This window comes from Psammomys obesus, unplaced genomic scaffold, assembly GCF_907164565.1.
Source record: "Psammomys obesus unplaced genomic scaffold, mPsaObe1.curated_primary_1811, whole genome shotgun sequence".
In the NCBI taxonomy this organism is placed as follows: Eukaryota; Metazoa; Chordata; class Mammalia; order Rodentia; family Muridae; genus Psammomys; species Psammomys obesus.
In genome coordinates, this window is record NW_026585643.1 from 2,938,028 (window position 1) to 2,953,316 (window position 15,289).

Below are 15,289 nucleotides of genomic sequence, written 5' to 3' on the forward strand. Positions count from 1 at the left end.
ACGACCTGACTCAGCTCCCTTGGGCCCACGTGGCGGAAGCAGAGAGCCAATGCCTGCAAATTATCCTCTGACCTCCATATACTCATGATTCACACACGGCCCCCACTTCTGATCCCCACATGAAAAATAAGTAAATGTAAAGCCGCATTTCTCAGGATATGTTCAGTTTTACTAAATGGGCTGAACTGGGTTGGTGGAGGGGGAAAGGGAGACTCGGACCTTAGGGAGGTGGCTCGGGTCCCCAGCCCACTCAACAAAGGCCAGGACCTGCCTTCCGCAGAACACGGAGGCTGGGACACAGCTCTGTCCCGCAGCACTGAGGACTACCTAAAGCATCCTCGCCACTTGGCAAATTCATGCCCCGGGGTTCCGTGAAGGCGGCTATAGCTCTGCGGGTGCTGCAGCAGATGCCGGGTAAATGCTGTAGCTGGTATTTCCCAGAAACCTAAGTTCCCAGCATCCCCTCGCCTCTACGGGATTCAGCGGCTGAACTGTCCCAACAGCAACACTGCCCTTTCTCCTACACCTGAATTTTTCTGTAATTTGAGATGCATTCTGGGATTTCTCCTGCGCCCTCTGGATCAACTCCAGTTAGCACCTTGAGCCAAGAAATTGGTTTTGACACCAGTGAACCAGGGACTTAGCAGCTTTGCGCTTTTAGGGGGCTGCCAGTGGGTGCCTGCCACGTGCTCTTCAGCACTATTCCCCACAACCCCACGCCGAAGGAAGGAAAGGCAGGAAAACCGTTTGTTTTGGCCATAATGGATTCCTCTGAGTGATGTTATCAGAAAGAGACACAGAAGAAAAAAGAAGTGTGTTTATTTTGTAACCAAAATCTCAGCTCTGTGGTACATTCTAGAAGCTCAAAACCAAGCTGAATTTTACTCAGAGACATCTCTACATGGAGCCAAATTTTCTGAGCGCAGAGGTGGTGACTTAAAATCTCTGTCTTCCTGTTTCTTTTTTCCCTGGAGTCTGATGATGCAGCCCAGAAGCTTCTCCGCACTGTTGAATGAAATGTCTGAGACCATCATGTGGCCAAGCTTTCAATGAAACACAACAAAGAGCTGCAGCCAGATAGGGTCACAGTCATGAAAGGCTGATGGAAACACATTCTGGTGAACTGCAGTCAGGAGAGCGGGGCAAAAAGATTCCAGAGACTGGTTTCAAGGATAGCAGGCCGTTAGGCTCTAAGCAACGGCTTCCAGACAATTCTCATTCCAGATGGTCAGAATTCTACTTTAGATTTTAAATTTTCCACGGTGGTTGGACAAGTGTGCACTCCCACCAGCAATGAAGGAGTGTCCCTCTCACTTCACATCCTCTCCAAAGTGAGCTGTCACTTGATTTATTGATCTTTGGCATTTTGACAGTTATAGGATGAAATCTCAAAGTAGTTTTGATTGGCATTTTTCTGATAGTTAAGGGTATTGAACATTTCTTTAAGTATTTCTCAGCCATTTTCCTCTTTTGAGAATTGTCTGTTAAAGTCTGTACCCCAGTTTTTAATTGTTTTCTTGACATTTTTTGAGTTATTTATATATTTTGGGTATTAGCCCTCTATCGGGTGTGCAGTTGGTAAAATCCTTTTCCCATTCTGTAAGCTGCTGCTTTGTCCAAATGATTGATGTCCTTTGCTTTACAGAAGATTTTCAGTTTCATGAGGTTCCATAATTCTTGATCTCAGTGCCTGTGCTAACTCGTGTTCTGTTCAGGAAGTCTTTTTCTGTGCCTATGAGATCAAGACTATTCCCCACTTTCTCTCCTACCAGGTTCATTGTGTCTGGCTTTATTGCTTGAGGTCTTCGATGTACTAGGGGTTGTGTTTTTGTGCAGGGTATTAAATATGGATCTATCTGCATTCTTCTGCACGAAGACATCCAGTTTGACCAACACCATTTGTTGAAGATACTTTCTTTTTTCCAGTGTGCGTTTTTGGCTTCTTTATAAAAAATCAATGACCATTGGTATGTGGCTTTATGTTGGGTCTTCAATTCAGTTCCATTGATCAGTTTCTGTTTTTGTGCTAAAACCATGCTGTAGTACCACTTGAAATTGAGAGTGGTGATACCTTCAGCAGTTCTTTTGTTATTCAGGATTGTTTTAACTATCCTGTGTGTGTGTGTGTGTGTGTGTGTGTGTATGTTTCCATATGAAGCTGAAAATTGTCCTTTCAAGATTTGTGAAGAATTGTATTGGAATTTTGATGAGGATTGCATTGAATCTGTAGATTTCTTTTGGTTGAAGAATATTTTTATTATATTAATACTTCTGATCCATGAATAATAGAGATCTTTCCATCTTCTAATAGTTTCTTTAATTTTTCTTCATTGTGTTAAAATTTTTATCATACATATCTTTCACTTGCTTAGTTAGACTTAACCTCAAGATATTTTATATTATTATCTGAAGCTATTGTGAAAGTTATTGTTTCCCTGATTTCATTTGTTGTTTGTATACAGAAAGGCTACTTACTGATTTTCGTGCATTCATTTTGCACCCTGCTACTTCACTGAAAGTGTTTCAGTCATTTATGTATACTATCATATCATTTGTAAATATGCTGATTTCTTCCTTTCTAATTTTTATCTCTTTGATTTCCTTTAGTTGTTTATTGCTCTAGCTAAGACTTCCAGTATTATATTGAATCGGTATGAAAAAAGTGGACAGTCTTGTCTTGTTCCTGAGTGGAATTGCTTTGAGTTTCTCTCCATTTAAGTTGATGTTAGTTATGGGGTTGCTGTAAACAGCTATTATTATGTTAAGGTATATCCCTCTATACCTAAATCTCTCCAAGACTTTTATCATGAAAAAGTTGGATTTTGTCAAAGGAAGGCCTTTTCTGCATCTAATGAGATGATCATGTGCTTTGTTTTGTTTTTTTAATTTCAGTTTGCTTAGATGGTAGATTACTTTTATTGGCTTATATATGTTGAATCATCCCTGCATCTCTGGGATGGAGCCTATTCAATTATGATGGTTGATCTTCTTGATGTGTTCTTGGATTCAATTTACAAGTAGTTTATTGAGTATTTTTGCATTGATGTTCATATAAGAAATGGATCTGTAATTCTCTTTCTTTGTTGGGTCTTTATGTGGCCTGGATATCAGGGTAACTGTGGCCTAATATAATAAACTGAGCAATGGTCCCATTTCTACTTTGTGGAATAATCAAGGAGTATTGGCATCTTTGAAAGTCTGGTAGAATTCTGTGTTAGAACCATTTGGAGCCAGGTGTGGTGGCACACACCTGTGATCCCAGCACTCTGGGAGGCAGAGGCAGGTGGATCTCTGTGAGGTCAAGGCCAGCCTGGTCTACAAAGTGAGTCCAGGTCAGCCAAGGCTACCAGAGAAACCCTGTCTTGAAAAAGCAAACCAAAATCAAACCAAACCAAACCACACCAAAACAAAAAAAAAAAAAAAAAAAAACAACCTACCAAAAAAACCCCATAAAAACAGAAAGACAAAAACAAACAAAAAACCCAAAACCAAAAAACATTTGGCCCTGGGCTTTGCTTTTTTGTTATTGTTGTTGTTGGGAGACTTTTAATGACTGCTTCTATTTTATTTTATTCAGGGTTATAGGTCTATTTAAATTGCTTATCTGATCTTGGTTTAACTTTGATAGGTGATATGTACTGAGAAAAGTATAAATTTCTTAAAGATCTTCCAATTTGGTGGAGTTCAGGTTTTTAAAGTATGTCCTTAAAATTCTCTGGAAAATTCCTTGGTGTCTGTTTTATGTCCCCCCCCCCTTTTCGTTTCTGATTTTGTTAATTTGGATATTTTCTCTCCTCTTTTTAAATACTTTGGATAAGGGTTTGTCATTCTTACTGATTTTCTCAAAGGAGCAACTCTTTATTTTATTGACTCTTTGTATTTTTTTTTGGTATTGTTGTCTTTCTATTTTATTGATTTCAGCCTTGAGTTTATTTCTTTCTGTTTACTCCTTTTGGGTGTGATTTCTTCTTCTTCTTCTCCTCCTCCTCCTCTTCCTCCTCCTCCTCCTCCTATTCCTCCTTTTCTCCTTTTTTTCTCCTCTTCTTCCTCCTCTTCTCTAGATCTTTCAGACATACTATTATGTTGCTAGTATGAGATTTCTCCACTTCTATGAAGACACTCGGTGCTATGAACTTGCCTCTTAGAACCTCCTTTATTTTGTCCCATAAGTTTGGGTATGTTGTGTATTCATTTTCATCCAATTCTAGAAAGTATTTAATTTCTTTCTTAATTCCTGTCTTGACCCATTTTTTATTCTGTAATGAATTGCTCAGTTTCCAAGGTGTTTTCTGGTGTTTCTGATACCCAGCTTTAATCTGTGGTGGTCAGATAGAAAGCAGGATGTTATTTCAATTTTCTAATGTCTGTTGAGATTTGCTTTATGTCTGACTATGTAGTCAATTTTGGGGAAAGTTCCATGAGGTTCTAAGAAGAAGGTTTATTTGTTTGCATTTTAGTGAAATGTTCTATAAATATCCTTTAGGTCCATTTTGTTTATAACATCTTTTAGCTTCAGCATTTGTTTGGTTTTTCTTTTGTCTTGGTGATTGTGTATTGCTGAATGTGTATTGAAGCCTCCCACTATCAGTGCGTGAGTGTCAATATGTGATTTAAGCTATAGCAGTGTTTCTTGTATAATCTTCAGTGCTCATGCACTGGTATGTATGGTATGGTATGTAGATGTACCCCCTGGTGTTTTTCCCCCCTTTGTTGAGTATGTAGTGTCATTCCCTATCTGATTAGTTCTTGTTTAAAGTCTATCTTGATAGGTATGAAAATGGCTGCAACAGCTTGCTTCTTAGCTCTATTTGCTTGGAGTATCTTCTTCCATCCTTTAATCCTGAGGTGATGTCTGTCTTTGATGTTAAGATGTGTTTCTTAGATGCAGAAGAAGGATGAATTTTGCTTTCACATCCGTTCTGTGTCTCAATCAGGGTTTCTGTTGCTGTGAAGAGACACCATGACCAAGGCAGCTCTTATAAAGGAAAACATTTAGTTGGGTCTGGCTTATAGCTCAGAGGTTAGTTCATTATCATCATGGCAGGAAGCATGGTGGCATGGAGGCGGAGCTCTACATCGATCTGCAGGTAGCAGAAGACTGCCACCCTAGGCCTAGACTGAATATATGAGACCTCAAAGCCCACCCCTACAGTGACACACTTCCTCCAACAAGGCCACGCCCACTCCAGGAAGGCCACACCTCCTAATAGTGCCCCCCCCATGGGCCAAACATTCAAACACATGAGTCTATGGGAGCCATCCCTATTCAAACCACCACAGTCTGTGTCTTTTTACTAAGTTGTTGGGACAGTTGATGTTGAGAGGCCCCTCTTGCCTCTCTGTTTCCTGGCTGGCAGGAAGGAAACAGGTCTCTGCCACATGCTGTCACCACAATGTTCATTGCTGCTGTAGGACCATAGTGATACACTCCAGTGACCATGGACCAAAAACCTCTGAGAGATTTTTAAACTCTCTTGGAAATGTCACAGTAATGGCAACTTAATAGTGTCACTTAAGGTTTTTTTCCCCCCATTGAGACAGGGTTACTCTGTGTAGCCCTGGCTGTACTTGAACTCTCTCTGTAAACCACGCTGGCCTCAGAGATCTGCCTGCCTCTCCACCTTACCAGTGCAGGAATTAAAGGCGGGTGCTGCCACCACCTGACACGACTTAAGTCTTGATACAAGCTTCCACCAACTCCAAGAATATGATCAGAAGGAAGAGGCTACGGTATGTGGACATGTGGGGTTTGCAATCCCGGGAGCCGAGCAAAGCTCTAGGGAACTGAGGGAAGAGGATTGCTGACAAAGACACGGCCTGCAGGAAGGTGAGGTCCCAGGAAGAGCATATTTAAAGAGACAAGAATGAAGGACAAGATTTAAATGGATGGCTCTCAGTGCAGTCCTGGGGAGACCATCGGGGAAGCTTTTTGAGGAAGCAGGAGTTGTCAACATGAGCGTGGAGTTGAAAATGCAGACCAGAAGCTTGCAAAGGCAAGGCTGCTCCTGAGAATTGGGCTGGCTGCTGAAAGGAGGAGAGGAGAGGCATACTCCTTTTTGAGGCCATCTGGAAAGCTGGGCTCACTCACCTCACCGGAGGTGCTTCATTCTGAGTCTCACCTCCTCCATAAGAACCTGTGACAGTGGGAACCTGGCAGGCTACGTCACACTGGCCGCTCGCTCTTCAGCCCACTCTGTCACACATCCTTGCCATCAGCCAGTGCTGGACAACCAAATTCCAAACTGCCCTTCTGCCGCACAGAACTGAGCCTGGTCCCACAGTTAGTAGGATCAAGAATGGCTGTCCGGTTAGAAACAGGAAGTGCGGAGGGACTTCTGAAGAACTGAGTCCCGCTGCTGCCCATGCTGGGTGATGCTAGGTGGGTCCAGCCACACTCATCGGCTGGTGTCTACGGTCCCTTCCTGTGCCGTAGGCAGAACTGAGTGGTTGCATTAGGCTGCCATATCTAGAGGACCCGCCATCCAGGAAAGGGAGGGTGGACAGCTGTGCACTTATTTGTGACCACATGGGTCTTTCTCTCAACCTGGGCTAACCGTGGTGCATTTTCAAAAGCACCAGAGATTTTTTTTTTCTTTTTCTTTTCTTTTTTTCTTTTTTTTTTTTTTTTGAAGTCAGAGTTTTCCATCAAGTGGTGTTGGCGAGGCTCCAGCTCGTTTCTATTCGTGTGAGGGCATAGCTGGAAGGGCACATGGTGTGACAATTCTCAGCCCTCGCTTTTGTTTCTGCTCAATCCCTGGCCCTTTGAAGCGGCACAATAAAAGTGCTTTGGTCAGCAGGGTTGAGCAGGAGAAGCAGAGAGAAATGTGAAAACGAGATTATGGGCTGTGATTAGAGGCTGGGATGTGTGCTGAATGGCTAAGGCCACCATTTGTCATAAAACAAACTGCCTGACGCTGGGGGAGGGGGAGAAAGAACAGATGAGAGCTGCACTTTGGCACGCTTTGTTCAAGTAAACGGAGCGCATTGTTTCGGGAAACAGAGGAGGCAAAGCTTACAAACAGTGAACGGATCTCCACATTTTCACGGTTTTGTTCTTCTAAGGGGTTTGGGTTCTTTCGGGGGGTCTTTTACTAGTTGATATGTGGGCGCGGCTTCCGTTTATTGAGTAGGAGCATCCATGCAGGTCAATTAACGTGAGTGGGGGGCAGTGGGGACAGGGTCCTCGGGGGCAGAAGCAGAGGTTCTGGAAAGCACTTCTGTAATGTGCGGCTTTGACTTCATCTCCCTCACCTCACCAACTCCCTCCCAGGCAGTCGTCCTGAAGATGATCAGCGGGGATGATGAGAGGATGGCTCAGCCAGCATCCCGATGGGAGTCTGGTGGGCGTGGCTGATCCCTGTAACTCCAGCCTCTGAAGGTGGAGATCCCGGAGTAAGCTACCCAGCAAGCCTGCCTGTGGCTGTGAGCGAACGACTCAATGGATAAAGTGGACGAGCGGTTGAGGCAGATTTTTCCACATCGCCTTTAAGCCTCTGCCCCCTCACACATACAAAAACATGCGCACAGACATATGCACATCACACAGAAAAACTGGAGGGGAAAAAAAAGAGATGTATGTACAAAAGTGGCTTCTCATTAAACAAACTGTCCTACTGTGAAATGGCCGAGCCTGTTTATTTATTTATTCTGTTGGTGGGTTTTGAGGCAGGGTAGCCTGGGCCGTCTTCAAACTGCTCTGGAGCCTAGGCTGGCCAGATCTAGGTCAGCCTGACGGGCACCAGGCCTGCGGGTGTGAGTATACACCTGATTTAACTGATGGAATCTTAGATGACTTTAGATATTATACATCTGAAGAAAAAATGTACTAACATAGAGAATATTCATGGTGAAATAGAAAAAAAGCATAAGAAGAAATATGAATGAGCCAGATCCTGTGTGAATATACAGGTGAGAAGACAACACAAACTGAAAGCAGGGATGACCAGTGAGGGCTAAGATAAACATCTCCTTCATGCTTTCATCTTTGTGCTTCTTGATGTAGTGTTTTACTTGAGGTTTGGGGGGCCTTGGAATTCACTGTGATTTGATGAGGTCTTCCATTAGACTTGACAATTTTTTGTCTTCTCAAATATTGTCCCTGCTCCCAACTGCCTCCTTCCCTACTGGCATGTTGATTTGTTGTTGTTTGTTTGTCATTTGTTTTTCATGACAAGGTTTCTTTGTGTAGCCTTGTCCTGGAACTTACTACATATATAGACCAGGCTGGCCTCGAACTCACAGAGATCTGCCAGCTTCTGCCTCTCAAGTGCTGGGATTAAAGGCAGTGAGGTAGCATGTTGATTTAACAGAAGAAACCCCTGGTGTAAAGAATGGAATCTCTGGCCTGGGTGGAGTCATCGTTCCAGCTGAAAGGTTCAGTCACTTGGCCAAGGACCACTCCCAGGAAGGCAGGCTTACCTTAGATCAAGCTAAGAGCTCAGAAGAATGATTAGCTCTTTAATGAGATACTATTTCCTTCCCAGAATCTCCACCTTCGGGCAGAAGCTTATGGGATACAGCAATATATATGGCTTGAAGTCTATTGGTTTTAATTTTTCCTTTTCTTTGCTTTTTGCTTTTTGAGATAGGGTTTCCCTACTAGCCCTGGCTGTCCTGAAACTCTCGGTAGACCTAGCTGGCTTCAAACTCACAGAGAAATTACCTGCCTCTACCGCCTGAGTGCTGTTATTAAAGATGTGTGCCTTCACTAAGTCAGACTCTGTCTCTTCTACGCATGGTCTCCCTAACACTTTAGCTCCTCCCCCTCCCCTTTTAGGCTTCCTTACTCTTCTTCTAAATCCATTCTCCTAATGCCCACATGTGCTGCTTATTGGCACGTGTCTGACCTCATGGCCAGCTTACGAGACATGGCCATTTTCTTCCTCCCTCCATCCCCTCCTCTGGCTAAGGAGTGGTGAGGTTAACAATCAACCTTCTCTGAAGTTGTCTTATATACTTATTAATTTAAAATTTGAAACTCTAATAAAATTGTCCTTTTGTTTCACTTGAGTCCATTCTTTGTCAGTGAGACTAAAAACAGACAAAGGAGACTGAAGTTCTCCGGCATTACTTCTCTTTCTTTCTAGTTTTGTACAGGATAATTTCTTTGACTTATTTACTTGTTTTTTTTTTAATAGATTCTTGCTGTGTCAGGGTGATGTATGTTCTTGGTTGTCAACTTGATCACATTTAAAATGAACAAAACCCCAAAATTAAAGGGCATGCCTGCGAGGGATTTCCGCTTCACTTGAAGTAGAAATATCTATTTCTAATCCAGATCTTTGAGATAGGAAGACACATCTTTAATCCAGATGTAATCTGGGCCATGACTTCTGCTGGAAACCTATATAAGGAAAGGAAAGAAGGAAGCTTTGGCTCATTGCCTGCTTACCATCGCGCAGACAGCAAGTTCAATCCCGCACTAATATTGGAGCCTATCTTCCGGGATTCCAGTGTCTTCTGAAGGTGAGCTGAAATATCCAGCCTTCAGCAATGAAGAACTACTGGATTTTTGGATATTTTTTTCCTTCACAGGTCACCATTTTCAGATTAGCTGGACCACAGCCTGTAAGTCATTCTAATAAATCCTCTTTACATATACATACATTCATTCATCCTAAAAGCTCTGTTACTCTAGAGGATTCTGACTAATACCCCAGGTACAGCTTCATTGAGTTATCAGAAGAGTAATTAAGGCTTGCTATGAAGCCCCGGAATTCTGCACCAGAAAAGAGAGGGCTCTCATGGGACACTGGTTACCTAGGAGGCTGGGCTGATATGAGGCTCACCTCCTAACTCCTTCACTTGGGGCTTTGCACAGCTGCTAGGCCTGTGAATGGGCAGAGATCCCAGACCCCTGAGGACACATCAGGGGTTCAAGGTTATCCTATGCTACTGAGGGAGTTACAGGCCAGCCTGGGATTACCTCATTCCTGTCTCCTAAAGAAGAAGGAAAGAAACAAATACACCCATCCTTCACACCCATGCCTCCCAGTTGGCTTTCTCTTGTCCTGATGTTTAAAATCTCTTACTGACCTCCATCTCTGCTGCTTTCCATGAGCCAATGGCTTTCCCTCCACTACACCCTGATCTGGGTGTGTGCGCTCCTGTTATAATCCAGCAGCTGGGAGACCTAGGGAGGAGGGGCAGAAGTTCCTGCTCATCCTTGCATTCGAAGTGGGCTGCAGGATAGCCTGGGGTACATGAGATGCTGCCCCAGCAAACTCAAACCAAGAAAGACCAACACCAACAGGAGGGGTTTCCAGACCCTTGAAATGAGTGACATGGTTTTCTATTCCCAGTTGTCATCGACGCTGTCCCTCAGTTTCCTCTGCAATGAAGTGAACAGGGTAGCAACACCTTCCAGCACATCTGATAGGCCAGTGGTTCTCAACCTTCCTGATGATGCAACCCTTTAACACCATTCTTCACATTGTGGTCACCCCACCTGTGAGATTGTGCCCGTTCCACATTGGCAGCTGTAGTTTTGCTACTGTTTTGAATGGTAATGTAAGTGTCTGATAGTTCCAATGTCAGTGACCCCTGTGAAAGGGTCATTCAATCTCTAAAGGAGTCTTGACCACAGGTTGAGAAACATTGTCTTAAAGCAAGCAGCTGTGAGCTTCTGGAGAGCAGAGAAGCATGAGGGCACAGGTGTTCAGGCTGTGGCAGTGCTGAGACAAAATGAAAGTCAATAGCGTTTGAGGCCTGGCCAGAGGTTGTAAAGTCAGTGTGCCCTCCGCCATAGATGACCCCACTGCCCTTTTTTTTTTCTTTCTTTCTTTTTTTGTTGTTTTTTTTTTAGACAGGGTTTCTCTGTGTAGCCTTGGGTGTCCTGCACTCACTTTGTAGACCAGGCTGGCCTAGAACTCACAGAGATCTGCTTGTCCCTGCCTCTCAAGTGCTGGGATTAAAGGCATGTACCACCACGACTGACAGACTTCACTCCTGCTTTTCCCACAGGCCATGATTTCCGGTTTTCCCCCATCCCTCCCCTGCTTCCTTTTTCTCTTTGTGCTTCTTGGTGAAGAAATCCCCAGACTCCACTTTCTCATGTAATATGGACTAACTACAATTTTAGAAATGTTTCTTAGCTGTAAAATAACAAATTAAAAAAAAAAACTGTCTCAAGTTTTCAATCAAATTTTACATGAACTGAAGATATTTAGCAAACGTTTTAAACTATTAAGTTGACCAGCCATAGAGCACCATGCCTTTAATCCCAACACTTGGGAGGGGGAGCCAGAGGCAGGCAGATCGGTGTGATGTCCTGGACAGTTGGGTCTAAATTTTAGTGACTTCTAGGATGGCCAGGACTAGGTAAGGAAATCCTGTCTCTCAAAACACAAAACCTAACTTAGTTGACTTGGTTTTTCTTAGATTCTTTAAAAATTTCAAATTGAGACTCTTGTGCTATGTAGCCCAGGAGTTCTAGAAATCTGAGCTTTGCTCCTACCTCAGCCTCCCCTGCCTCAGCCTCCTGAGATCAGATTAAAGGCTCTTGGCTATCTTTTGCTGACCCACCCTAAACATCCAGGTGGGCTGGGCCTGCTTCAATGATACCCCACAGCTTTAAAAGGGGCCACATCTCCACAGGTTCTCAGACTTACAGAAGGCCAGGAAGTGAGCACAGGTTTCTCTCTACACTGCAGACTCTTGTGCACCCAACAGGACACAGAGGACCCTAGTGCCCAACTCTGCTGAGCAAAGGAAACTCAGGAGAGGAATGGAGGTGAGTTGGGGGAATCCACTGTTTTCTGGAGGGTGGCTGGGATATGTGTCTATCAGTTCCTCTCAGAAGGCTTGGAGCCTCTAAGTGTGTCTCTGGCGTGCTTCTGCACTCCACATGGATGTGAACTCACTGGGTACCCATAGCAAGCCTCCTGGAAGGTGCTGGTACTGTGTTCCCTGTACAACCACGGCAGCGTGGCAAAACGTGGTTAAACATCCTGAACATGAACACATAACTGCAATTTACAAGACGCAGCACTCCTCCTGTTCTTGGGTTTTCTTGTCTTTGTTGCTTGAGGCAGCAATTTGCTGACCCATGGCTAGCCCATCACTCACTAGGTAGCCAAGAATGACCCTGAACTTCTGAGCCCCCTTACACCTCTTTTTTGTGTTTTTGTTTTTCGAGATGGTTTCTCTGTGTGTAGATCCGGCTGCCCTAGACCTCCCTCTGTAGACCAGGCTGGCCTCGAACTCTGCCTCTGCTCCTGAGTGCTTGGGATCAAAGGTGCGTGCCGCCACCGCCCTACACCTCCTAGGAAAGAGCCGCCTCCTACACACCCGTGTTGTGTGTGTGGGATGGAAAAGTACCGGTTCATAGTCTGTCTGATACTGTGGTATGTTTGAGGCAGACCTGGAGTTTATGAGGAGATTTGAAATTAGCTTTTTAGCCCGAGGAGAACAGAAAGGAGACTGGGGAGAAAGTGAGCTGGTGAGAGTGGCTGAGGTCTTCTCAAAGAGAAGAGGTGCTTCTGTTCTTACCTTTCACTTCACCAAGGGCGCCTACACGATTCACGGGAGCCTTTCCCTGGTTAACTTCAGGACCAAGCTTTCCCATTAGGTGAGAATGAGCCAGCACTTGTAGATCATGAGTCCATTGTTTTGCTAACGCTGCAAGAGGCTGGTCCCTGAGTCCATGCACAGCTAAGAGAGATTCCTGTTGCATAAAAACTGTTTTAATATTTTTCTGTTTTAATATTTAATATTTCTGCACAGAGTGCAGTAAACCAAATCCCAAGTCTGAGAAACACCCCAGAAGCCAATGTGGGATGGAGTCCAACGCAGGAAGGCCAAAGGCCCTCAGGTATTCAAAGTCAGATCTGTGCTAAAGCCAAATCTTCTGTATTTCTTTGTGCTGTGGCTTGTGGGTATATGAGAGACCCCAGATGTTAGCAGCTGTGACAAGCATAGACTGGTACTCTGTGGTGCCAGGTCTCTGTCCTTCTTACAGAAGACCCAAAGGCTCAGAGACTGTGAGAGGCTCCCTGGGGCAGAAGTGGTTTGTGAGTCTATGTAGGGACAGTGTGGCCAGTAGCACCTGTCCTGTGAGATCCCATAGCATCCTGAGAGATAGTTTCTTAAACTGAAGATACCTGCACTGTCCCGGTGAGTCTAGGCCTGAATATTACAGGCAGGGTAGTTGCGGACTTCTGGGCTGGTGGGTATAATCTCTCCATGACTGAATGAGGCCACTTCTGGCTGCTGAGTGTACAGGAGAGTCCCCAGAAAGTTCAGATGTCCTTGTGCGTGATGTCAAGTGCACTCATCACATCCCTCTGTCCCTTCCAGGTCCTTCCCATAGCCGGTGGACTGACTCTGAAATCAGGGTCTTCCTGCAGGAATGGGAAGTCGTTGAACAGGAAGTCAGCTACCCAGGCAGGAAGATACATAAGAAGACCAAGGCTCTCTGCCAGCGCCTCTATCAGCGGGGCCTGAAGAAGACCTGGAAAAGCTGCTTTGACCTGCTGCTGACCATGCAGGGTCTGCACTGGACTCTCTGCAATGAGAAACCGAGGATGGGATCCTTGTTTTCTCCATATGCAGAGGCCCTGTACAGGATCCTGGGCTATCCGTGCCAGAGAAGCCCCTTCCCAGGTTAACCTCTCTGTGTAGACTGGTCGGGTCCTCCCGAAAGCGGCATCAGCTGGCCTGTTCTTCATGAGCATCGAGCAGAGAACACAATGTAGGGCAGCCCCTTTCCCACAGGCCTCTCCTGCATACACCAGGAAAGAGTGGCCTCTGTGTGGCTAACCTTTTTCTGTCACCACAAGGGGATGGAAGCTGGGCTTGTTCACAGTTGACTGTGACAAACGGGCCAGCACATGACTTCGCCTGATTCAGGGGGAGCGAGGGTGCCATGCTTACGTTCTCTCTCTGTTCCTTCTCCTCTCAGGTCCTCTCTCTGATGGGGCTGGTAACCCCCTGTTTCCCACGTACCCTCAGCCTCCAATGGTGCTGCCATCTCCCGTGTGCCAGCCTTGGGATTATGGCTTCCCTGCACCTTCTGGAGAGCTTCAGGGGAACCCGTCACCGATGGTGTTCGTGGAGCATTCACAGGTTCCCGGATATGAGCCCTGGAACCCTGGCTATCCGGCCGTCCCACCCCTACTTCCGGCCCCTGGAGACACCAGCTTGCAGCAGCCGGGGTCAGTGTGTGACAATAACCCAAGTCTTCCGTGAAGACAAGTGGAGAGTCCCTGCTCTTCCTCTAAGAGCCTCGTACAGCCCTGTAGGTGTGCTCCTCTCTCTACCTCATCAGGAAGAAAGTGAAACTAAATAAAGGTTTGTGAGGTAACTCTCTCCTCCTCCTGTCGCTTCTGTGGGGGCCGTGAGTACAGAGGGATAGGGAATGTGGTGCTTACTGGTGAAGGTTCATTCCCAGGTGTCCTGGCACCTGCCCTCTACCCTCTGTGTCCATCAGACACTACCAGGGCGACCTGGACTTCCACACAGCAGCTCAACACCGCCTCATTCTCTGGCCCTCTTGTCAGAGAACCCATGATCCGTTCTCACAGCCTCGGATTCTCCCGAGTGCAGTGGAAACTAGCTGGAGCTTGGTGTTGGAGTGATATAAGGTCAAGTAAGGGACTATCAAAGCTTATCTACATATTTATGTTTCAGATACTACATGAAGGTCTGTCAAGGGACAGTGCAGCCTATTCTAAATTGATATTGTATATTCAGTTGTATAAGGGATAGTTTTTATCATGCTAAGCATAATTATGACCTGAGATAGTTATTATATTCCTTTTGGTGTAATTATGACCTGGTTACAGTTTCATTTGGAGATTAGGCCTGACAGAAGACGATGTGATTGCATGTCAAGTTGACAATTGTGGTCACTCTCAACTTGACCACATCTCAAATTAACTAAAATCCTAAAATGTCTCGGCAGCATTTTGAGGAGTTTTTGTTCAGTCATTTGAAGTGGGAAATTCCTCTTTTCGTCTAGATCTCTGGGGTGGGACAGCCCACCTTTACCCAGCTCTTTGGAGGCAGAAAGCCCCGGCTCTTCTCTGGGCAGACCTTCTGCTGGAAGCCTGTGTCAAGGACGTGGCAGAAAGAAGTCACATTTGTCTGCTTGCTTTCACCCTTGCTAGCAAGGGCATCTTGTGACTGGCATTAGAGTAGTGGTTCTCAAGCTTCGGGTCCTGACCCTTTCACAGGGGTCACCTAAGACCACCAGAAATATCATATTTATATTACGATTTGTAACACAAAGTCACAGTTATTAAGTAGCAAGGAAAATAATTCTATGTTTGGGAGTCACCACAACATGAGG

The 15,289-nt window shown here is 45.1% G+C and overlaps 1 protein-coding gene across 1 annotated transcript; it reads left to right on the top strand.

The window, feature by feature from the left end:
* The first annotated feature begins 7,222 nt into the window (after positions 1–7,222).
* LOC129684414 (putative uncharacterized protein MSANTD5) lies at positions 7,223–14,187 on the top strand. The gene is made up of 3 exons (XM_055617570.1): positions 7,223–7,340; positions 13,297–13,602; positions 13,901–14,187. Exons 1-3 carry the CDS (start codon positions 7,223–7,225, stop codon positions 14,185–14,187), a joined length of 711 nt encoding a protein of 236 aa, XP_055473545.1.
* The last annotated feature ends 1,102 nt before the right edge of the window (positions 14,188–15,289 follow it).